Here is a 25,115-nt window from a genome sequence, read left to right on the forward strand (position 1 = left end):
GGCAGCATAACAATGCGAACAGATGTAATGCCACAGAACAGCACACTGGAAACGGTTACAATGAATAAATTTTATGCATACTGTATAACGTCTTTAAAAAATGAATTCTTGGTCACCATGCTGTACAGTAGAAAATTGACAGAATACTGTAAACCAGCTATAATGGAAAAAAAAAAATCACTATATATAAAAAATAAAAATAAAAAGAATGTACATACAATAAATAAATAAATAAATAAAAATTTTTAAATGAATTCTTACTTGCATCACATTATGAAAGTTGGGACATAAGAAACTGCTAGTTTAACAAAATGAGATAATGGAAATTTTCACAAAGTTATCTTCTTTCCTGTAGACGAATAACTCCCCAGTGAACTTCTCTTAATAAAGATATCAACTAGTTCACCAGGTCTTTGTGGTAAACAAAGCTCTTGCCAGTATCTGATGGGTAGGTATTAAATTAAAATTAGGTATATTACTGTAAGCCAGGACTTAAGGACTCAGAAGAGGCAGTAAGAGGCAGTAAGAAATTCCTACAGAATTTCACTACTTTACTTTATTCCTAGGATGGTCTAATACCATCACAATTTGCAGTACAAGCAGTCCAAATAATTTAAAGAATGACCCCGCACATTGTGCAAGACCAAAAATCACTGAAATCATAAAGGAGAGAATATAGGAAGAAAGCACAGGTCAGAAGAAAAACCTATTTCGGAGGGCAGGTGAGGGGGATTTTCTGATCTTTTTCCTAAGAAAAGACAGCCACAAAAAAAAAAAAAAAAAAAGATAAAGGTAATAAGACGTGCAGTTCAGGTGGATTAAACATTATCCTTAGCTATTGACAAGTCACTTTTAGCACTTATCATGAGGCTTAGAAGAATGTACAGCTAGGAGAGGACTTCTAAATTTCAAAAGAAATAGCTGCTTTCTCATTTAGCAGAATTATAATTGCCCCTTAGTACCTTCTAAAAGACTCACCACTTCCTTTAGAAACTATTTAATCAAACTTGGCATTTACCACATGCATTTTTCAGCCAACAATACCAATTAACATTGACTTTCACTCAAACTCACCAGGCTCATATAAACTATTCGTTGACACCGTGGAGGGTAAAGATTCTCTTCCATCATCAGAGCTCTGCTGGATTCCACTGTCATTACTTTTGACTGTTTTAGAGAAAAACAGCTAGTGATTAAAGTTCACACCATTAAGGAAAAAATGTCCCACAAACAACGAGGTTTTAAAATGAGCTCTGATACATCAACGTGAACTCAGCCACCACCAGCGGAATAAATTTATCACAATTTTAAGCTTATGGAATGCTTCACTTATCAAAATATGAATTAATCATGAATCCTGAAAATAAACTTATTTTCAGAGTCGTTACATATCTCATTACCCCATAATGTGTCAGGGGTAGGAAAGAGCTTAATTTATTGTATCACTCTAAGTAATGTGGAATTCTGAGACAATGGGTAACAGCTAGAGAAATGGCCACACCGCACAATGACCACCGGCACAGACTTGGAATGCTCCACAAGAGTAGTACTTACTACTACGTAGTTTTGAAGAAGTATCAAAGTAGGAGAAGAGTGAATCTAGCTCATCAGGACAGAACAGAGACTCCCGCCTGGCCTCGTCGCTATTTACAGCAACCACTGGGGACATGCAAGTTAGCAAAGCACAAAGCAGGCCATAAGAAGGGAAAAGGGCAGGAAAAAACGTTATTGGGAAAAATTTAGGAGGGAAAAATAGGAAGGATATTAGGTGGTTAATCAGATATTTAGGGCTTTTTGCATGATAGATTTATATTTCCCATCTCCCCTTGCATTTTAAGCAGTTTTATTCCTGAGCATATACACACAGTTGACCCTTGAACAAACACAGGTTTAAACTACGTGGGTCCACCTAGACACGGATTTTTTCAATAGTAAATACTACACTATCACACAATCCGGGGCTGGCTGAATCCAGGGATGTGGAACTAAGGATACAGAGGACCTGCAGAGCAGATACAAGGAATCGCATGTACAACGGGCCAACTACAAGTTATATGTGAACAAGTTATATGTGAACAAGTTATATGTGAACTTTTAACTGAGTCAATGCCCCAACCTGAGCTGTTCAAGGGTCAACTGTACTTAGAAATGTGAATTACCAAGACGCTATTTAAATTCAACTGTTTTAAAGACAGAGAAAGCCAATTTTCCTTAGGATATGTAGAAGTAAACAGATTTTTTTTACCATTTAAAAAAAATCTATAAGACCTACTAATTCAGAGATTAACAAAGTGACTTCAGCTTAAGAAAATATCATATAGACAACAAGTTGACTGCAATACCTGAACTTTGGGGAAATGCTCTGACTTGTTCACTTGGTCCAAGTTTAGAAATGCTCAGCCTCTTTTCTTCACTACTTTTAGAGACAATCTTTTTTTCCTGCTCAGGAGGTGACGATGATATAGAATATTTATCCACAAATTTCCTCTCCACGTATTTTGCTCTGATATATGCCTCTTTCTCCTGTCTGGTTGGTATATATAAAAATGTCAGGATGTTCTGCTTAATCTCTTAACATGGTTAATACTGAAACGAAGCTATTACATATTGAATTTTTCAAAGAAAATCACTATATGTAATACTAGTTAAAACTGAATTTGTTACATTATGCAACATATTCCTTCCAAATATTTAATGAACTGTGATTTCGCATTTAAATGAAATACAAATAATAAACTAATTGAAAAATCACAAGTATTAACATGGCCCTCTCATATTCTCTTAATTTCTATCATTCATTTCAATTTTTTTACAGAATGAAAAGCATTACCAAGAACCTATTAAAATCTACAGAAATTAATTTTAATTCCATTTTTACTCCAATAAATAATGTCACATACTGAACTACTACTATTCATGACCATAATTTTTCATCAGACAACTACTTTAAAACAATAGAGCATTTCTAAACTAAGTGGGGAAACCAAAAATGTATCACATTTGAAACTTTTTTTTTTTTTTTTTTTTTGTCTTTTGTCTTTTTAGGGCTGTACCCACGGCATATGGAGGTTCCCAGGCTAGGGGTCAAATGGGTGCTACAGCTGCCAGCCTATGTCACGGCCACAGCAACGCCAGATCCAAGCCATGTCTTCGACCTACACTACAGCTCATGGCAACTCCTGATCCTTAACCCACTGAGCGAGACCAGGGATCAAACCTGCGTCCTCGTGGATGCTAGTTGGATCTGTTTCCGATGTGCCATGATGGGAACTCCACATTTTAAACTTTTGATCTATGATACAATTATAAAATGTCCAATTTGTTCTGTATCTTTTCTTACTTATATCCTTTTAAAATGCTTAGGTCTTTGGCTAAAATAGGCTATCTCAAGGTCCGAAATAACAAACAGCCATGTATTAGCAAAAAAAATAAGAATCTAATTTAACTGGAATTGGTTTAGAGAGCAATAACTTTTTAAAAGTATTAATTATCATAAAGCCAAATTAGGATTATGGCAAATAAAATATTAATACCTAATATAAAGGATCACAGGGAGTCCCATCATGGCTCACCGGTTAATGAACCCAACTAGTATCCATGAGGATGTGGGTTCGATTCCTGGCCTCACTCAGTGGGTCAAGGATCTGGCGTTGCCACGAGCTGTGGTGTAGGTTGCAGACACAGCTGGGATCTTGCATTGCTGTCTCGCCTACAGCTGCGACCCCTAGCTTGGGAACTTCCATATGCCACTGGTGCACCTTAAAAAGAAAAAAAAAAAAAAAAAAAAAGAATCATAAAGATGAAAAATAACATCAACAAAAACTAATTATCCACCTTGAAGTACTCTATGCCGCTTCGTTCAATGAATTCTCTGTATAGAACTGGGAAGTAAAATTTCACATACAGCAGTTAAATAAATACTCTTCCCTATAAGAAGCTACCTTTTCACCTTTAACTCTTCAATATAACAATGCCAGTATGAAATATGTAACCAAGAAATATTTGAACTAAGTCAAACAATGTGAAACTATTCCTTGTAGGTAGTGGAAACTTGATCCTTGTGAACATGAATGAACAGTTTATCTCTTTTTAAAGGTCTGCCACCAACAGAACTTTGTCGACTTTAACTGCTAAGAGTTTTTATCATTCCTATTTGAGCTTTAATTTTTAAGATTCTCATCGGGAAATTATAACTGATTATCTAATTAATAGAATATAATTAACTAATTAACCTATCCAAAAAGAGACAGCCACATTTTAACAGAAGCGGTAATGATCTCTTCGGAATAGTCTGTCTCAATATTACATATCATTATGGTGAAATACAGTAATAGCTGTATTTCTAATTAGGGGGAAAATGAGGGGACACATTAGCACAACTGAGGTAATACCTTTGTCCTGGTTGTGGTTTCTTTACTCCCATTTTTTCCACATTAGCTTCATAAACTCTATTTATAACATCATTCCCCAACTCACACATAAGCTGTTGGACAGGAGAAAAAAAAAAGCTATAAATTCCTAAAAATACTATAAAGATCTTTAAGCAAATACAGCTACTTAATTCTTTTTACATGTCTTCAAATGCTCATGTCACAAAGATATTTAAAGTGAAAGCCAAATGAGACAAGGACTAAGAGCAATATCACTCTTTTGCCATTCTTCACCAGAAAACCTCCTCCTGAAGTTTACCCTCCTCAAGAAAGGGTTTCTCCTCACCCATATTCCACCAGAATTTCTATCCTTCCACTATGGCTAGCAGAAGGCTACATATTATTCACAACGTCTGCTAAATTAACTGAAAAAGGAAGCCTAAGTCCAGACAGGTTAAGTTTTAAACAACTCAGAAATGAAACTATCATCTCCTTTTTTCCCCATCTTTAAATGTTTTATTGAAGTATAGTTGAGTTACAATATTGTGATAATTTCTGCTGTACAACAAAATGATTCAGTTATAAACATACACACATCCATTCTTTTTCAGATTCCTTTCCCATATAGGTTATCACAGGACACTCGGTAGAGTTCCCTGCATTATACAGCAGGTCCCCCTTGACCATCCATTCCATAGACAATACTATGTCTATGCCATCCCAAACCTATTTTCTCCTAATACTTTATTTACAAGTATTTCAAAATATTTTTTAAGTTTCAGTATTTTTTAATGTACTGTACATTTGTGTGTCAACCAAAGATTCTAAATTGAGTCCACAGAGTTGATGCAGAAATTAGATTTGTACCCTCACCTCCCACTTTCTTTTCCACTGAATTCGTAACAATTGATAGAAGCCATCTAAACTGGGGCTCTAGCACAGAAGCCAACTTAGCACTTTCATTTAGACGTTTACACAATAATTCTACAAAGCAAACTTTTTAGTTTGCAATAACTGACTGGATCATCAGTTTATTTATGAATTGAAATAAAAACTGAAGCACATTAAGAACACAATTTTCAGACAGAAGTAAATGCAGAATACACTGCAACATTTAAAGTAATACATGTTTTTTTGCAATATGGTAAACTAAATGGTGGAATTAAAAGAGTACACTATTAATCAATATAAATTTTATAAATCTTATTGAAAATCCAGTTGTGACTTAAAATTATTTATGACATTTTCGTGGACATGAATTCTTGAACAGGGAAAAAAGGATATCTTAGTTTGATGACCACTACCCATGACAAATATAAATTTGCAAATGGGCCTTTGGTAAAATAATGCAATGATAATAATATGCTATGCCAATCCATTATGGAGCTCACTAGAGCAATGTCTTGCATATTTTTAGCAAGAATTGATATAATTACAAAAAATTAAAATTAAAGTACAGAATCTAAGGTAATTTCTGAGAAAACATAAAAATGCAGGGATGCTGTTTCCCTAAAAAGTGAATTGAGAGAGTTAAGAGTGCTATATAAGCTTAGCAATACAAAATAACCAATATGAAAAGACCAGATTTGCCAAAATAGTATCAGATTGTTACACTACAATTTAGTTGACTGTGAGCACTGAGAAACTCATACATTTGTGAACCAAGATTCAAAAATCTTGACTTTTACGTGAAAACATAAAATATTTTTAAGCAAATATTTATTTTACCTTTAAAAGCTCAGGCTCCCAGGTATCCAAAGTTAAAGATCGTACTTTTGAAAAATGAACTCCAAGACTCCTAAGTGGGAGGAAAAAAAGACTGCATTAATATATAAAACTATTAAGTCTCTATTTGCATATTATGCAACTTATTTTTCCCTTTTAGCGTGACAAAGTCTCCAATATAGCCCTCAACACATATATAAATAGGGACAGACTTTCTGGTTAATAATGAATAGTGAATCAAAGTCCTCAAAAAGACTTCACAAGGCAGAATTTTATCCACTTTGCAAAAGGTACAAGACAGCAACTGGCAGTCAAATTACGCAAGTGGACAAGGTTCCCTAACCAAGAGGACACAGTAATTTACAATGTGTGTTTATCAGAAGAAGTTTCTCACCCTGGGCATGCCTACCCACCGGTGAATCCCAGAACACTCGATACACAGGGTGATGCCCAGGTTGATGCTGGCCCACCGTGGGTCTGCCAGACCACAGTCACAACAGCTGGCATTGCCAGGGATACACTGGACTCGCTGCAGTGCACTTTCTCCTTTCAATAATTTATCTTTTGACTCAGTTCCAGAATCCAGGCTTCCTGTGGATGGAGATGATTTCTTATCCAGCTTCTAAAAGAATTAAGAATTATTTAAGAAAAAAAAAAAGAAGACTGTAATACTACATTGAACAATACATACTCCAAACAAAAGCTTCTAATCAATAAACTGAAGGCCTATTATGGGCTTAAGTTAGGCACTGTTCTAAGTACTGGGGATTCCAGGATGAAAAGATATAGCTTCCTCCATCAACTGGCCTTTAGTCGTATAGGAAGAAACATATTAATACTGAAAAATAACTCAACATAATGAATGTATGTACAGAATATAGTGGCAAAGAGAAAAGGAAACATGAATTTAACATGGCAGGATGAGAGACAGAAAAAGTAAACATGAGACTATTAAGACTCAAGAATAAAATTAATATTATCATATACCAAGTATTTTCAAAGGTATTTACTGAACTGCAGGCAAAGTGTTTCAATTATTGCAGTGAATTACTGGAAATGGTATGGCCTTTTACTAAAGAATAGATCAATTACATAATTATAATTACAAGGAAATCAACAAGGGAATGCAAAATGTCTAAAATCCCATAGGCAATTAGGAAAATGGGAGAAAAGCAAAAGGTAGCAAATAAGGAAAAGCTAAGTTTTTTCAAATTGACCATTTTATTTTATTTCTTTTTTATTTTTTGGTCACCCCATGGCATATGGATTTCCCAGGTCAGAGATCAGATCCAGTCCACAGTGGAACCTATGGCAATGTCAGATCCTTTAGTCCACTGTGCTGGGCCGAAGATCAAACCTGCACCCTGATGCTGCAGGGATGCCGCTGATCCTATTGCAACACAGTGAGAACTCCAAGAAAGCTAATTTTTTAAATACACAGAAAACTCTATGCCAATAATGATAAAATACAAAGATATAGTTTGGGGATTCTAAGCAATTAAAGATATTGTCTAAAAAGTCTCCCAGTTTAAAAACATTGCAACTTTTAACAAGCCAGTATTTTAGTATGGAATCAACAGAAATATAATTTAGCCATAGTCTTGCTCTTCTTAAAAACTCAACCCAATAGCTAGTAGGTAGAGCTAAGCAAAGAAAGTGGGGGATACAATACTCTAGGTGGATTGCACTGGGAGAGGAGCATATGCTCAAATGAGCATGACCTCATGCAGGTGTTGGTTCCCAAGCAGGGTAAGAAGGATATCTGTAGAGCAAGACAGCCCAACAAAGGAAATGAGAGCCTGAGGATGGAAAGGAACTACCAAGTGGTAGTGCCACCTAGAGTGAGGTGTTAGGGCCCTGGGGAGTGGGGGGGTGGGAGGAGTAATGCAGCAGAAAGGGTACTGGTCACATACAGGGGGACTGACCATTTAAGTAAACCTGCTAAAAAATAAATAGGAGTCAGATTTCTTATGCAAGATATCAACAGGCATACTAGTGGTTTCAATATAAATACACACACACACACAGATGTATGGAGTTCCCCTGTGACAAAGTGGGTTAAGTGTCCAGTATTGTTGCTGTAGCAGCTCAGGTCATTGCTGTGGTGCAGGTCTGATTCCTGGACCAGGAACTTCCATATGCATGGGTGCAACCCCCCCCAAAGGACTATAGATATAAATGTGTAAGTGCACATACACACATATATCATGTATATTCCCTTTTCTTGGTTTCTAAAAACTTTTCTCCACCAAAAACAAAAAAACAAAAAAACAAAAACAAACAAAAAAAAAAAACACTAGGGCACTCTGAAGAAACTGACTTCAAGGTTAGTGCAGAGAAAGTACAAGAAGATGAACTGGGAATATCTCATCATGCTAGAAAGTTAGAAAACTCAAAGATAATTAGGAATATGCCAAAGGATACAGAGCCAGGGCTCCACTAGCCAAACTTTGGTCAATTTGAACAACAAAACAAATAATGATAGTAAGGAATTATAATACATTGAATAAAATAAGGGCCTATACTAATATAATTTAAAAATTCAAAGTGCAATGAGGAACAATCTCAATAGTTCTCCCCATACTATTACATAGAGAACTTTACAGTAGAGAAGTCTAACAGACACCACCTGAAATCACATGACCAAAGTTAACATCACCAATAATAAGACAAATCAAAATCATGTGCCGCCGAGAGAATGCAATGGAAAGAACACAGCATCATTTATATAATATTCCTGCCAAAAATGCATAACCTTGTGAGTAAACATCAAACAAACTCACAAGGGACATTCTACAAAAGTTTGTAATCTTAAGGGAATTCCCTGGTGATGCAGTGGGTTAAGGATCTGGTACTGGCACTGTTGTGGTACTGTTTCAATCCCTGGTACGGGAACTTCCTCATGCTGTGGGCGCAGCCAAAAAGGAAAAGAAAAAGAAAAAGAGGTGGCGGGGGGGGATCTTGTAATCTTCAAAATAATCAAGGTTAAGAAAGTCAAAGTAAAACTGAGGGATTATTCCTGAAGGAAACTGAAGAGTCATAACAATTAAAAGTGACCTGTGCTCCCGGACTGGATCTTTTCACTGTAAAGAACATTACTGGGACAACTATTAAAATTTAATGATATTCAATAACCAAATGGTAGCCATGTATCAATGGTCATTTCATGATTTTGATGACTTTACTATGGTAAATAGAGGAGAATGTCCTAGTTGTGGGAAGTACTTACTAAAGTAATAATGGGTGATGGGGCATATGTTAGCAGCTTACTCTGAAATAGTTCAGGAGAAAAAATTGTGTTATACTTGGAGCTTCTCTATAAGTTTGAGATTATTTTAACATTGAAAAAAATAAATACAATCTGCTTTACCAGGATGTGTCTGATAATGTGAATTAGCTCATAAGCAATCATCATGTAGGGAAAAGACATCAATATAATGCAGAAATCATGTTGGTTCATTTCCAATTCTTCCTCTTTTAAGCTAATGCGAAGACATTAGCTTATAGGCGCTGAAAGCAAAGTACACTACCAGAGCAAAACCTAGGCTGGCCACCTCAAGAAACACAGGACTGAACATGACACCCATCCCCCTATTCTTCTTAGCTCATTTTGACCACGTGCTCTGACTGAAAAGCATTTATTGCACCATACTCTCTGATCTTCATGTATTTTGCGTATGTCACCAAAGCCTCAGACCTTCTGCACCCTTCCAAGCCATCTTCACCAGTTCTTAAAGTTAAGTCTCATCTATATTCTAAACTACAGTGTTCACTTATTAGGAATTTAAATATGCTTATATTTTTATTGAGATTCTAAGTTCCTAAAAGTATTCATGTTACAAATTTACACAGACTTTTAGGTTGGCCCTATCCCTATTTTTCCCATAATCCTTATTACTTCTGGTGTATGATGGCTAACACTAGTATTTCAGTAATACCACTAGCTTATTCATCAAGATGATGTGGATACACACCTTAATTTGTTTCCTCTCAAAACTCTGCTAAAAATTAGAGAATGTTTTAAAAGCCATTACCCAGAGCTCTTATTAGACAAAGTTGTGATAATCTGAACATGAAAAAAGAGTAATTACTGCAATTCATTGGAACCCACTGTATTTACAAAATTCATGAGTTCATAATGATATCCCCAAAATCATATACTGTCCCCACTTAAGATAGCTAATAAATCAACCAAATGTGGTAATTAAAAGCAAAAAAATTAAGCATTTTATTAAATAGATCTAGTTGATGAAGAAAAACCTGTATTTCACATAAGACTGAAGGTTAATAAATGCAGATGGGATGACAGAATTAGAAAAATCATCATTTTGTAATTCCTAATGAAATTACAAATTCAGTTATAAAACCACTAGATTAGTGGTTGATGGAGATGTAGATTTTATAGGGTCAAAGTAACACAAAGTAGATTTGTTACACCAAGTAACCAAGTAGATTGGGAATAAGAAAGGATATTTAATACCACTATAGGGGGATCATATTCTCATCTCCCTGATCCAATGTGTCTGTTTCATCTTCACACAAAAGATCTTAGCATTAGCAATGGCTGGATAACTAAATACTGTGTATCTCCTATTGCAACATGAAATATACACATCACCTATGTTGTACTCTTATGAGAAGGAATCTAAAGGAACAACTAACCTAATCTTTTCAGCAAGTCTTCATCATCATTGAAAAAAAAAAGGCTGTTCCAGACTGAAAGATAAGGGGCCTAAGACCAGATGCAATGCCCAGTCATAAAAAGATCCTACTTTGTACAATGGTTGTAAAGACATTTTTAGGACAACTGAAGACATCTGAATATAGACTGGTGATAGATGATATTAATAAATTACTATTAGGTGTGGAAATTACTATTAGGACTACTCTCTACAAAGACAAGCAAGTGACCAGGGTGTTATCCTCTGAGAAAGTAAAACAGAGAGTGACTGGATCGGGTTTTCCTGAAAGGCAATGGATTAAATGGACATATACACACTGAATACTGAGATGCCCAGCAATTAGCTCCCAGCAAGCCTCTTACCCCTAAATAGGAGACTGGTGAGTCTTCTCTGGTGAATCTTAGCTGAAAAGACTCTAAAGACCCTACCTCTCTGGTTGTTCCTCAACAAATGGTCCAGATTTTGGTGACGCTCACAGTCAACAAAGTCAAAGAACAGAGTTAACTACATTCTCAGAGCTTCCGAAAAGGTTAGTCCTTAATTTGCTACCATGAACAGATTACCAGATAACCAAGGAAAGCCTCTAATAAAATGGTTTTCAATACTGCCTGTAAGCAGAAATCACCCAGGAAGCTTTTTAAGATACTGATGTCTGGGTCTCAACTCTATTCAGTTGTTCTGGGAAGGGACCTAAGTGCTGGGATTTTTTTTTTTTTTTTAAAGCTCCCTGTGTTATCATAATATGCAGTCAAGATTAAGAACCATTAACTCTAACACTGCAGGCATAAGAAAAGAACAGGTGTTTGTGTATAAACATTCAGCAAGCAAAAAGGAACCCTTGCACATTAAACATGTGCTAGCAGAACTGAAATATTCAATGGAAGGCTTGGAAGATGAATAAAATCTTCCAGAATGCAGAGCAAAAAAAACAAAAAAAAAAAAAAAAAATAAGAAAATCATTAGACCAGTCCAGAAATTCCAGAAAAAGAAAACAAAGATATTGGAGAGGAGGAACGTTAAAGATCAGTTACAAGACAGACTCCAACAGCCACTCTAGAAACTAGAAAAACACTGCTATTAAAATTCTTAAGGTTAATTATTTCCAACCTAAAAAGTCCACACTCAACCAAACTATCAAACAAATGTGAGAACAGAATAAAGATTTTTTCAGACATGCACAGACTTAAATGCCACATTTTCAGGAAGCTAGTGGAGAAAGGGGTGAGTTCCATTGCTCAAGACTCACTCCCGGCCTTGCTCAAAAGTCTGTAAACTCACTAGGTAGCTGAAGCCAGATGATGTATGAGGCAAGACTCCATGCTGAGCTTATCTTCTCTAGGAAAATTTTAACTAAAAATATGAGCTTTCCTATATTGTTTTTTACCCAGTTTTAATTTTAAATCCCTCTCATATTCACTATTTTATTAGAATGATAAAATATTTGGGGAAAAATATTTACATCAGAATACCTTATGTCAATCTGGGACACATTCAAATATTGGATTAAATGTATATTGAAATACTGGAATAAAATAAGAGAATAAAAGAAAAAGTGAGTCTATAATTTTAAACAATCTATTTCAATTACAAAATAATCATCTTATATATAAAAAAGAATGTTACAATCCTGCAATGTTGCAATTAAAATTAAAAATCTTGACAGTATATCATTTGGTATTGCAATATTGTTTACTAACCTCTGATTCATCACCCTTCTCTCTATAAGCAGTAGCAATACTGGTCTGAACAGCCTTGATCCATGCCTGGCGTAGTTTCTCAGAATCTGCCTGAAGCATACAGCTTCTAAAAGGAAATAACATTGTTTTCTCAGACATTAAATTAACTCACAAAACAAGAAGAAGGTTTACTTTTTTTGTTCAGTTTGCTATTTACTAATTTTTTCACCAAAGTAATTTCTCTTGGTTTTATTTCAACTAACTTTAGGACAGAGTAAGTTCATAAAGATATCAAAGATCAGTATGTATGTATGTGTGCACATATATATATATATATATATAATATAAATATAAAACTTTACATATATATTTGAAACTTTGTATCTATATATAAAACTTTAAATTTAACATATAAAATAAGACTAATTTTTCAAATGGGATGAAATATGAAATGACATTTATCAGAGAGATTGCGCTGATATATAACTTCAGTTCATTACGATGACAGCAAAAATATTTTCATATGGCCACATCAATAATCTTTACAGAATTTAAAGAATATGAACCAGGGTAGAAGTTACATAAATATCTGACTTAATTTGTACAATCATTAATTATTAAAATTTACTTTTAGAACAATTTTTCCTGCTTTAGCTCAGATAATCACAAGTGAAACACAAATCTTTCTGTATTTGGGGAAAGTTCTTTAAGATAGAACTATAGAAACATAAAAGCCATTCTCAAATTCTTTAGAACTACTCACTTTGTTGGAGAGACCACCTCAAAGCAGAATCGCCGTTCTATGTCTTCACAATGTTTCACTGTGCAGAGCCTTAGGTCCTCCACCACCACAGTGGGATTATCCTACAATAAGGAAATGAAACTCCCACATTTATCAACCACTATCAATAAAAACACACTTAAAAACAGCATGTGGAATAAACGGTCTAATTTCAAAAGTTTGTATCTTATTTTAGATTAGAAATAGGAGTTATCAATATAGATATAAATAAAGGTAATTCTGTACTGTTAATTTTATCTGCCTCATAAAACTGCTCTATAAAAATTAAATGAGATAGTTTCTATAAAGAGCTTAGTCCAACACTTGGTAGTTAATTAGCAGGTGCTCAATAAATATTAGCCTCTTGTTAACTTTCTTCTACTTTTTTTCATATCCATTTCTCTTCTGGTCCCCACTCACATACAGTAAAAGCTACTTTCCTCCAAAAGAGAGGCCTTTCACGAGTCAAGTTTAAATGACTATAAGAAAAATAAGAAGACTATATACATGCTTCTTAAAATACTTAAGAAAATAAGAAATTTTTTATCACTTTAATATTTAATAAAAATATAAACTCAAAACAAAGTTTATCAGAGTAGGGAAAAAAAATATTTAGTTAAAGAACTTGGGAGTTCCCGTCGTGGTGTAGTGGTTAACAAATCCAACTAGGAACCATGAGGTTGCAGGTTCGATCCCTGCACTTGCTCAGTGGGTTGAGGATCTGGCGTTGCCGTGAGCTGTGGTGTAGGTTGCAGACATGGCTCGGATACTGCTGCGTTGTTCCTAGCCTGGGAACTTCCATATGCCGCAGGAGCGGCCCTAGAAAAAAGGCAGAAAAAAAATAAAATAAAAAAAAATAAAGAACTTGGTGTGAAATAAACCTGCCACAAAGAACCTAGCAAAAAAAATTTCACATCGCAAGATTAAAGTAGATATTTCAGACTGACTGTTGAATGTATCATTCATAAAAGCTAGAGTTAACTAATAGTTCTTTTTCTCTAATTATATTTTTACATTCTCAAATCACATATAATCTCAATATGACCTTCCACTAAATAAATATAATTCACCCTTAAAATAAGGTTCAGGAAAACAAATACATAAAAGAAATATCAACAAACTTAGAGGTTTCTACTTGAATCACTTCAAGCTTATATTTTAATGTCATTTTTAACCTTTCTATATTACTGCTTTTGGCCCTAAGGTGATATTTCTGAAAGGGCATCCTTTCCTTTAGCATCAAATCAATACTAAGGAATTCCTGCTATACACCTGGACAAAGAAAAACGTGATGGAATAAAAATAATAATCCTGGGACACAGAAAAATTCATCTGAAAGCTAGGAATTAACAATTCAGGAATCAATGTTGATACTTTTGACTTTCGAGTCCTCTTATACATACTCAAACATAAAACTAATAAACAGTAATGTTGCACAGAATATTTATGGACTGCAATTTATTACCAAGAGGAGCAGGTTAAAAAATTAAAACTGGGGGAGTTCTCATCGTGGTGCTGCGGAAACGAATCCGACTAGGAACCGTGAGGTTGCGGGTTTGATCCCTGGCCTTGCTCAGTGGGTTAAGGATCTGGCGTTGCCGTGAGCTGTGGTGTAGGTCGCAGATGCGGCTCAGATCTGGTGTTGCTGTGGCTCTGGCAGAGACCAGAGGCAACAGCTCCGATTGGACCCCTAGCCCGGGAACCTCCATATGCCGCAGGTGTGGCCCTCAAAAGACAAAAAAAAAAAAAAAAAGAAGAAAAAAGTAAAACTGAGGACTCAATGGGTTTTCATTTAATTACTTAACAAAGCACCTACCTTAAACTTTTTCTGGTAAACCAACTGATTGTTCTGTATTGAAAACCAGCGTCTAAATAAATACAAAATAGATTAAGTTTTCACAAATATAATTTATTTCAGTTGTTAGAAATGAAATATTTGGGAAAGCACTAGAAAATCAGTTTAGAGTAATTATGTTTTTAGAAATGCATTGTTTTGGCTTGCTTTATATAAACTGATGATATCAATGAAATAACTACTGAAGGTAAATAACAATTTTAAACAATTTTAAAACCACAGAGTAGGACAGTAAGATTACTGTATTTTGATTCATTTTTATGTCAGAAATTTATATCCCAACAAGAGTTGTTATCCTTTATGCTATTACCAAATAAATTGTTTTAAAATAAAAATTTAGTTTTGATCTTCCTCAAAAATAAATCTTCTCCCCAAAACCATTTGCTTTAAAATTTTTTGTTATAAAGTAGAAATAAATTTATATTATAAATAAGACCATCCATTTGCATACAATAAAAGACTGAAATAAAGGGTGCTTTGTTTTCAACGTTTCCACAGCTAATCTGGCAAGCATTTGATTGGTTAAGCAAAACAAAAAATTAATCATTCTTTTAGAATTAATATCAAACAGGAGATAGTCGCCAATTTACTTGGACTTACTTTCATATAAAATACTTCTAAGCAGAATAATTGAAGTTATTACCAAAAATGATTCACCCAACTATTTATATTGTTCTGCTCATTATTCTAAGTTAACTGACAAACTCTTTACTTGCAATCTTCTTTAGAAGAAACAACTATGCTATGTTCGGCATATTTACTAATTCTAATTTATCAAAACAGTAAAAGGACCTAAAGGCTTACAAAAAAAAAAAAAAAAATCACAGCCAAAAGCCATTCATAAAAGGAAGCAAAAATTCTCATCAAGCATGAAAGGTAAAACAATATTTGAGTCATTATTTTAAAATTAGTTTCATGTGAGATGATTTCTACTGTATAAACATTAGTAATTAATCTATTAGCAGATAGAGATTCTACCTTTTCATTTGAAACTAACACAAAGCACTAAAAATTATATTTAGACATATTTAGAATTTGTTTTAAAAAATTAATTCTCCAAAGCTGAGAAAATGATTAGATGCTTTTGTTTTTAAACTAGACAGATTGTTAGATTTTCTTGCTATTTAAACAGGCATCACCTTTACTATTAAAACAGAGATCTGTTAAATAAGCATCTAGATAAAACCAAGTGGGTTGCCTCTAAATGCAAATCATCAAGAGGCAGGCTAGAAAAGGAAGAACTTCCGGGTTTCTTTGCTTTGAGACACATGGTTGGTTAGAAGTGTTAAAGGAAATACCTACAAACATACAAAATGGTGAGCCCTGCCATATGGGATGACATGCAATGGAAACAATCTCTGATGTTGATTAAAGTGTTTTTAAAAATCACTTGAAATAAACTATATTAACAAAAATTCTTATATTTCATATATAGTAATTATATAATTTGATGAAAAACTACAAAGAATTTTATTGAACAATGGAAAAACATCCATGTAAACTTTTCATGCTTCTGAGGTCTTGAAAAAATAATTTTTGTTTGACCTGATAAATCTTAGAATAACAGCCTCTAAATATAAGAATAAAATACTAAAAAAATTTATGTTTTTTTGTTAGAGACCATTTCCTCTTATTATTAACTTCGTAGATCACTTATACTTCTGAAATCTAACTCCCCTGACATCGATCTGTTTCTAGATGGCATTCCCACTTCACCAGCTTTTGTGTACTCAAGACACTATAAATTCATCTTTACTTGACACCTCCTAAGAAAACAAACAAAAAAATCACAATGTATCCTAGGCAGAAAAAATTTTAATAACTAAGATCTGTATGTCTTATGATACTATACCCCCTCCTCTGTAACTAAAAAAAGAAAAAAGATGGGAGTTCCCATATGGCTCAGTAGTAATTAACCTGACTAGTATCCATGAGGCTGTGGGTTCCATCCCTGGCCTCCCTCAGTGGGTTAAGATCCAGCTGCTGTGATGAGCTGTTGTGTAGGCCCACACGCAGTGCAGATCTGGCACTGCTGTGGTGCAAGCTGGCAGACACAGCTCCGATTTGACCCTAGCCTGGAAACTTTCACATGTTGCAGGTATGGCCCTAAAAAGCAAAAAAGGAAAAAGAGCTAGCTATACTCACGTACACTGACCAAGACTTTAATCAGGCAAGTAAAATGAAATGTAATTTTTAACTGCTCCTATAGAATAATCCTAGTTGCTAATAACACTTCTAATAAAAGGGAAAATGAAAGGTTCATCATATATGGACTACAGAAAAGTACTTAATTTTTCAAGCTCATGCTACTTTCAATTTGAAGATAATTTAAAAGGTAATTAAATAATAAAAAGACAAATGTTGGAAACTATTGTGCTGACAACTACACTATATTCTATGAGATTCAGAAAGTGATCACAAAATCAAAACAAAGTTTTTAGAAGGAAAATTTCTTGGTTTTAAGAAAGGTAAGACATCACTTTCTATCTCAAATTGAGATAACTCAATAAACATTTCATACCAAAATATTACATTAATTTTTAAATATCAGTGAGCACTTCCAAAAATTTGGGGGAGGGGAATACATTTAAAAATAACTCAAGTATCTTTTACAATTTTCAATCACTAGTTCCAAGACGCATTTGAAATCAAGAACATGTTAAGGAGTTCCTTTTGTGGCTCAGCAGTTAACAAATCTAACTAGGAACCATGAGGTTGGGGGTTCGATCCCTAGCCTCACTCAGTGGGTTAAGGATCTGGCATTGCCATAAGCTGTGATAGAGGTCACAGATGCAGCTCAGATCCCGCACTGCTATGGCTGTGGCATAGGCTGACAGCTGTAGCTCCAATTCAACCCCTAGCCTGGGAACTTCTATATGCTGCAGGGGCAGGCTTAAAAAGCAAAAAAAAAAAAAAAAAAAAAAGTTAAAACCTCTAAATCTGTAGAAACTTTATCACTAAAACTATACAGATGATGGATTCATGTACACTTTCATATAGGTGCCAAATGGTGAGACTTTAACAAAGTTAAAAGCTTGAACATGCCTCTTTGTTTAAAATTCATTTTAATTTTTCATAGAGAAAAACATCAAAATAGTAAAACAACAAAATCTAGGAACTGACAATGTTTCCTTTAAACATAATTAATAGGGTTATTAACAAAGGGACTAACCCCTCGTTACTATTTAAAATTTTTAAAAAACATTTATTATCCTATTTCCCTTTAAAATATATATATATATAAAGATATTTGCATTACTCAATCTATATCTGCTTTGGATAACTATAAACATATCACATGTTCTTTTCCAGATTAAAACAAATTGAGGAGATAAGCAATAAAAAGGTACAATTCCATTCCTAAAATCAGATGTTCACATTTTCTTCCCGATTTAAAACACAAGAGACTTTATATCCATTGCAAGTAATCCAAATAAATGCAGGTTAATTATGAGCTTTCTCGTGCCAAAGAGGAAACTGGAGTAAGGTAGGGGTGAGGGGAAGGAAGCCATTTGGTACCTGGTATGATCGGGCTTTTTCCTGTCATGTGAAAAAATGGGGCAGGATTAAAACATAAGGGAAAGGTGGTAAAAGAATGAAAACGCAAATGTGCAAAATAAGCAAAAGACTAGCATGATATGAAAATAAAGCAAGAATTAAAGGAACCAGCTTAAGCTCATAACCTAATGAAATAATCAAAAATATCTGTTGTATTTCGCTCACATATTATATGTACAGGCATTTATATAATTAATTCCAACTCTTAGGGGTCTGAATCGCTAATATTCCAAAAATATTCACAATTTTCTTCAGGCATTATGGTACAGAAGGCTCTGATAGCACTAAGTACACTCTATCATTTTCTGCCACTACGATCATAGCTATGAAATATAGATAGCACCTTTTCTCATCCTAAAAAATTAATGGAAATAATCACTACAGAAATATCTATATAAACCTGAAACAAATGAGAATGTTTCATACGGAAAAATTCCCCCCACCTGCTTACTCTCTTTTCATCAAATGATAGCAGACTTTTTGGCCACATGTAAGTAGTTTATCTTTAATCTATGCATACATTTCTTAAACTAAAAAGCCCACAGACATTAAAATTTCTATCTGTTCTAGCAGTATACAGAATTCATTGCTTTCAGATATTGTATAATAATACGTTTTAGGCATTTAGCTGTATTTTCTAGGTCAACAAAAACTGAGCACATAATTATTCAACCTCTTTATTAGTTTTAACAGTTCATAACTAAATAATGTTAATATTTAATTGTTTTCCTTGCTCCTTCAGTTTTTCTAAATTTATCATAAAGCAGAAAAGAAATATAGGTATTAGCAATCCATCTAGCACCGACTTGAGCCTGAAGTGAAGCTGCCACACTGAGAAGATGGCCTGATAGGAAAAGATTATTTTGTATATATCATATCTTCAAAATATATATATTATATATATATAATACAAAAAACATATAAAAATCTTAAGAAACATCACAAACCGGAAATCTGAAACCAATCAGAAACAAGCTCAACAATTCACATGAGACATGAAATGTTTCGCTCCCTACACTATTTTAATTATATCACATAAAATAAAATCTTTTCAGTTAAATTTTAGATTATAGAATGATGCTTTCAAGATATACTTAGATTTTATGAAGTACAGTGTCAGGTTTTAAAACCATCTGGGAATTCCTAGTCTAATTCACATTTCCTTCAGGAATGAGATCTTTTTTAAAAGTTGATTTTTGAAGATATTATATACCACTATTCCATAAAACTATAAACAACAAAATGTATATATAATTACTATCTCATGGTGACTATGAGAAAATTTATTCCCTAAAATTATCCACAATATTTAAAAAAAAAAAATACTTCAACAGTGGGCAGAAAAAAAAACTTTGTATCTGAATAGTTGAATTCCTGGGTTTTTTTTTTTTTTTTTTTTTTTTTACAACTGCATATGCGGTATATGGAAGTTCCTGGACCAGGGGGTCAAATCAGAGTTGCAGCTGGGGCCTATCCCAGAGCCATGGCAACACTGGATCCAAGCCACATCTGTGAGGCAACACCAAATCCTTAACATACAGAGTGAGGCCAGGGATTGAACCCTCATCCTCAGAGACAATGTCAGGTCCTTAACCAGCTGAGCCACAATGGAAACTCAGACTCCTGGATTTTTTATTTATTTACTTATTTTTGCTTTTTTAGGGCCGCACCCACAGTACATGGAAGTTCCCAGGCTAGGAATAGAATCGGAGCTGCAGCTGCCAGCCTACACCACAGCCACAGCAATGTGGGATCTGAGTGTGTCTGTGACCTACACCACAGCTCACAGCAACAGTGGATCCTTGAAACACTGAGCAAGGCAAGGGATCAAACCCCCATCTTCGAGGATACTAGAAAAGATACCAGGTTCTTTCTGCAGCATCACAATGGGAACTCCAGATTCTGGGATTTTTAAAGTTAAGGCATAAAAATCACAAACACTCAGTCTTTTATTCAAAGGCTGGTAGAATATATTAAATCAAGCTGGATAGAGAATCAAGTAGGGCAGACTCTGAAATCATATACAGGTAAAGAGAAATTACTTGCAAATATTTCCTAAAATATTAGGAGTGGTGCAATGGGGTTGGTGGCGTTTTGGACTGCTGGAAAGCAGGTTCTATCCCCGGCCCTGCACAGTGGGTTAGTGATCCAGCATTGCTGCAGCTGCTGGTGGCAGCTGTAGCTGGGATCTGATCCCTAGCTAAGAAACTCCATATGCCTGGGTGGCCAAAAAAGAAGGATTCTTAAGATTAGTTTTTTGAAAATCTCATATAAAAAATTAAGATACATTTCAAATTGAAAAGCAGAGGGAATCCTAAATAACATTTAATAGATTACTTATAGTACTTATAGTACTATAGTAACTATAAAGTTACTAACCTATAACCTAGAAAATACTGAAGACTTTTGCTTCAAGGTTTTGACTTCTGTTTTTGAAAAGAGCTTTGTGTAATGTTTATATGCCATATTCCTTACAAGTCTGCTTTTTACTAGTGTTCCATTAAAATGTTCTTTAAAAAAGCATATGAAAATAAAATCAATTTGCTACCCACAATTTAATTCCTAATAATGCAAATGGATTAGGAAGGTTTTTTAAAAAAAGTTTTTAAGCTTATTTTTTATAGCGAAGTTATATTTTGTGTTACCAAAATATAGATTGTTTGGAATTTCATATTGTTTGTTTTTTTTGGGTTTTTTTTTGTCTTTTTGCCGTTTCTTGGCCGCTCCCACGGCATATGGGAGGTTCGCAGGCTAGGGGTACAATCGGAGCTGCAGCTACCAGCCTATGCCAGAGTCACAGCAACATGGGAACCGAGCGCATCTGCGACCTACACCACAGCTCACGGCAACGCCAGATCCTTAACCCACTGAGCAAGGGCAGGGATCAAACCTGCAACCTCATGGTCCTTAGTCGGATTCATTAACCAGTGAGCCACGACGGGAACTCCCCATATTAAGTCTTTTAATTAGCCAGGTTTTGAGGCTCAATTTTACCACAAACCAGCTGTGTGACCTTGAATGAACAACTATCTCCCTGCACCTCCGTTTCTTTACTAAAAATCAGGGTAACTACAATCTATGATTCTAGTCAATATCTGCCATCACACTACATAGAGAGGTGGCATCTCCTGTAAAAAATGGTCTCATTTCCAAAGTAATTGTCTGTCTTACTCTGCAAGTGGTAGGTAACATAACTACAATTGAGAATTTTATAGTTATTCTCTATGTGATTTTAGTTACATTTTAATGTCTATACCAATTAATAGAATTCATCAAATATATAATAAGAAATGAAAAGGTCCATGCTTAAATCAGAATTAATTTTTTTCTGTTGTCCTAGATGGGAATGCAATTTTCCACTAACACTTAACTGTGCTTCATTTTGAACTGTGAGAGCATTTCTGATGGAAGTTCATTTCATTTCTTCTTAACATAATGGTATGGTTTCTACAGATTTACTGTATTTTCACTGTGTTACACTTTAAGGGGAATTCCTGTCATGGCTCAGTGGTTAATTATCTGACTAGGAACCATGAGGTTGCGTGTTCAATCCCTGGCCTCGCTCAGTGGCTTAAGGATCTGGCGTTGCTGTGAGCTGTGGTGTAGGTCGCAGACGTGGCTCGGTCTTGCATTGCTGTGGCTGTGGTGTAGGCCGGCAGCTACGGCTCCGATTAGACTCCTAGCCTGAGAAGCTCCACATGCCGAGGTGAGGTCCTAAAAAACACAAAAGACAAAAAAAAACAAAAAACTTTAGGAAGGTTGTTTGGAAATCTGAAGGTTAAAATTCAATTCTAACATTATCTCATGAAACCATACTGGGTGAGAAATCTTTATTATAAAAATTTGACCATCACACTATTTTTTATTTTAATTTCCTACTCCGGCTATAGAAATCTGTCAGGATAGGCTTAAAAGATTATTGGCTTCATTTTTACAGCTTAAAAAGTAGAATTTTAATCTTTCACGTTCACTTTATAACAGCTAAAACATTACTTCTTAACCATACCAACTTAGTTGATCCTTTTATATTGTGTATTATTTTTAAAGTTTTACTAACTCAAAGGGACTTAATATCAAATATAATCTTATTCTTATCAGTTTATGTTCATTCTCAGGTAAAGAATAATTATTTCAAATACAACACACCATGTACCATTTAAACATCTGACAATATCAAATGCTAGAGAAATACTCAATGAATCACTGATATTTGAAAAATATCAGTGAATGTTTTTTCTACATTACCTCATCACCAAGAAATCAATATAAGTGCACTAAGAACCCATTTCAATACATTAAATTTTTAAGCATAATCGTTTCCATTTAAATTAATAAAAACATACACTAAATTAAACTTACCAAGAACACTCTATTTATTTTGCTAATGTCCATTTTTTTAAAAGAAAACAATCTTCTCTATCATTAAGTGAATTCATATCCTGTTCAAGTAGCAAATAAAATATACACATTCAACCAATAAATAGTAAATCAATTAACCAGAATCCAATAAATATTATTCTCAATTATTACAAAATTTTTCTGACTACTCTTCTTTTTTTTGCAAGAACAGAGGCATCCTTGAATAAAAGACTAATCACTGTCATTCAGAAGGATGATCCTGAGACAATCCAATCTCTTTTTTTTTGCCTTAATGTCTGAAATTATTTTACTTTATTAATACATCAGAAGATACAATAAAATATTCTATACACTATTCAAAAGACATTCACTGGATTAATATTCATAAAAATAGTTTCAAAAAAAAATTGTGGAAGTTCCCATTGTGGCTCAGCAGAAACACACCCGACTAGTATCCATGAGGATACAGGTTCTATCACTGGGCCTGCTTAGTGGGAAAGGATCCTGCGATGCCATGAGCTGTGGTGTAGATCACAGACGCGGCTCAGATCTGGCATTGCTGTGGCTGTGTGTAAGCCAGCAGCTGTAGCTCCAATTAGGCCCCTAGCTTGCAGACTTCCATATGTCACAGGAGTGGCCCTAGAAAGTAAAAATGTTTTTAAAAAGTTAGAAAAAAATTCCAAGGTTTTGATAGCCATCAAGTTTAGAATAAAGGAGCACCAGCTGCCACATACACTTCCCGGAGTTCCCGTCGTGGCGCAGTGGTTAACGAATCCGACTAGGAACCATGAGGTTGCGGGTTCGGTCCCTGCCCTTGCTCAGTGGGTTAACGATCCGGCGTTGCCGTGAGCTGTGGTGTAGGTTGCAGACGCAGCTCGGATCCCGCGTTGCTGTGGCTCTGGCGTAGGCCGGTGGCTACAGCTCCGATTCGATCCCTAGCCTGGGAACCTCCATATGCCACCGGAGCGGCCCAAGAAATAGCAACAACAACAACAAAAAAGACAAAAGACAAAAAAAAAGACAAAAAAAAAAAAGAACAATCCCACTTCCTAAAATTCCTGGTTAAAGTTATTGCAAAGATCAAAAGATCAGGATCAGCTGCTTAAAGATTCACAAGCTAACATCAAGTAAAAATGTGTATAAACATCATATAGGGGAAGAACCCAAAGGGGAAAAAAAGCTCACTTGTCTCATTCATCCATTATACTCTACATAAAATTTGCGATCCGATCTATTTCATTCACAATAAATTTGGGTGGTAGCTCACATTTAAAAATGTACTCATTTTAACCATCGAGTCACTACAGACAAAGCATTACAAAAATTCTCCTTGCTTCCTGGTTTAAACTTTGCTTAAATTTTAGAATTTAGAATTACTACTGTTATTTTCCACTTGTTTCTATTATTTTTCACTTGCTTTTAAAGCCCATTTTCTAGAAGGGCATCGTATCTTCAATGCACTGGGTTCAGGAAAGTTACTATGGGCTGTGAATTTTGAGAATTAAGAAGGAAAGAGTTGCCAAACCACAGGGTAAGTCAGAAAACTGAGAATATGGAAAGAGCAAGACTGGATTTGAAATATATTACCTGTTCCAAGTTTTGAAGGCATTGCTGGCTCGTTTGAACAGATATCCTTCCATAACAATGCCATTTGCAGCATCTACATTATATTCTAACTTAGAATCATCACTGGAGAAATCCTAGACAAAATAACATATTAAAAAGTTCATATAATTTTTACTAAGTTCCCTAGACAACAAATCTATCCTAAGAAAACAGCTCATACAGTAGAAAAGCTTTACATATTAAGACAGTTATTATCAACAATATTCATAAAGGAGGAGACCTAAATGTTCATTAACAGAAAAATGCTTCAACATAATAATGTATTTCGATTCAGTGGACTATTATGCAATAATTATTATGATGTGTAAAAACAAAGATGATTATAGAGAATACACATTAAAAGAGAAAAAGCAATGTAAATTTTATAGAATAACTTGTATAATAAATTGTACATACATTGTGGTTAAAAGCACAAAAAAAATTTATACAAATAGACAAAGAAAACAACTTGATATTCTACAGGTATTACACTTAAAATGTTTT

At 34.6% G+C, this 25,115-nt stretch overlaps 1 protein-coding gene across 10 annotated transcripts in view; it reads right to left on the reverse strand.

Moving 5' to 3' along the window:
• Nucleotides 1-25,115, reverse strand: part of ACAP2 (ArfGAP with coiled-coil, ankyrin repeat and PH domains 2) — a 157,214-nt gene that overhangs the window by 15,618 nt on the left and 116,481 nt on the right. For 4 of the 10 annotated variants that reach the window (XR_002337842.1, XM_021070078.1, XM_021070077.1 and 1 more), the window contains 11 exons: nucleotides 24,594-24,706; nucleotides 18,609-18,629; nucleotides 15,051-15,102; nucleotides 13,217-13,317; nucleotides 12,475-12,580; nucleotides 6,509-6,717; nucleotides 6,099-6,168; nucleotides 4,392-4,483; nucleotides 2,343-2,527; nucleotides 1,555-1,659; nucleotides 1,075-1,167 (listed from right to left, as the gene is read on the reverse strand). Coding sequence is in view for 8 of the 10 variants with exons in the window: in XM_021070078.1 (XP_020925737.1) it covers nucleotides 1,075-1,167; nucleotides 1,555-1,659; nucleotides 2,343-2,527; nucleotides 4,392-4,483; nucleotides 6,099-6,168; nucleotides 6,509-6,717; nucleotides 12,475-12,580; nucleotides 13,217-13,317; nucleotides 15,051-15,102; nucleotides 18,609-18,629; nucleotides 24,594-24,706 (1,147 nt within the window). In the remaining 2 variants the exon portion in view is untranslated. The remainder of the gene's footprint in view (nucleotides 1-1,074; nucleotides 1,168-1,554; nucleotides 1,660-2,342; nucleotides 2,528-4,391; nucleotides 4,484-6,098; nucleotides 6,169-6,508; nucleotides 6,718-12,474; nucleotides 12,581-13,216; nucleotides 13,318-15,050; nucleotides 15,103-18,608; nucleotides 18,630-24,593; nucleotides 24,707-25,115) is intronic. The other 6 variants (XR_002337844.1, XM_021070080.1, XM_021070079.1 and 3 more) reach the window with 3 other exon arrangements.

Source organism: Sus scrofa, chromosome 13 (assembly GCF_000003025.6).
Source record: "Sus scrofa isolate TJ Tabasco breed Duroc chromosome 13, Sscrofa11.1, whole genome shotgun sequence".
In the NCBI taxonomy this organism is placed as follows: domain Eukaryota; kingdom Metazoa; phylum Chordata; class Mammalia; order Artiodactyla; family Suidae; genus Sus; species Sus scrofa.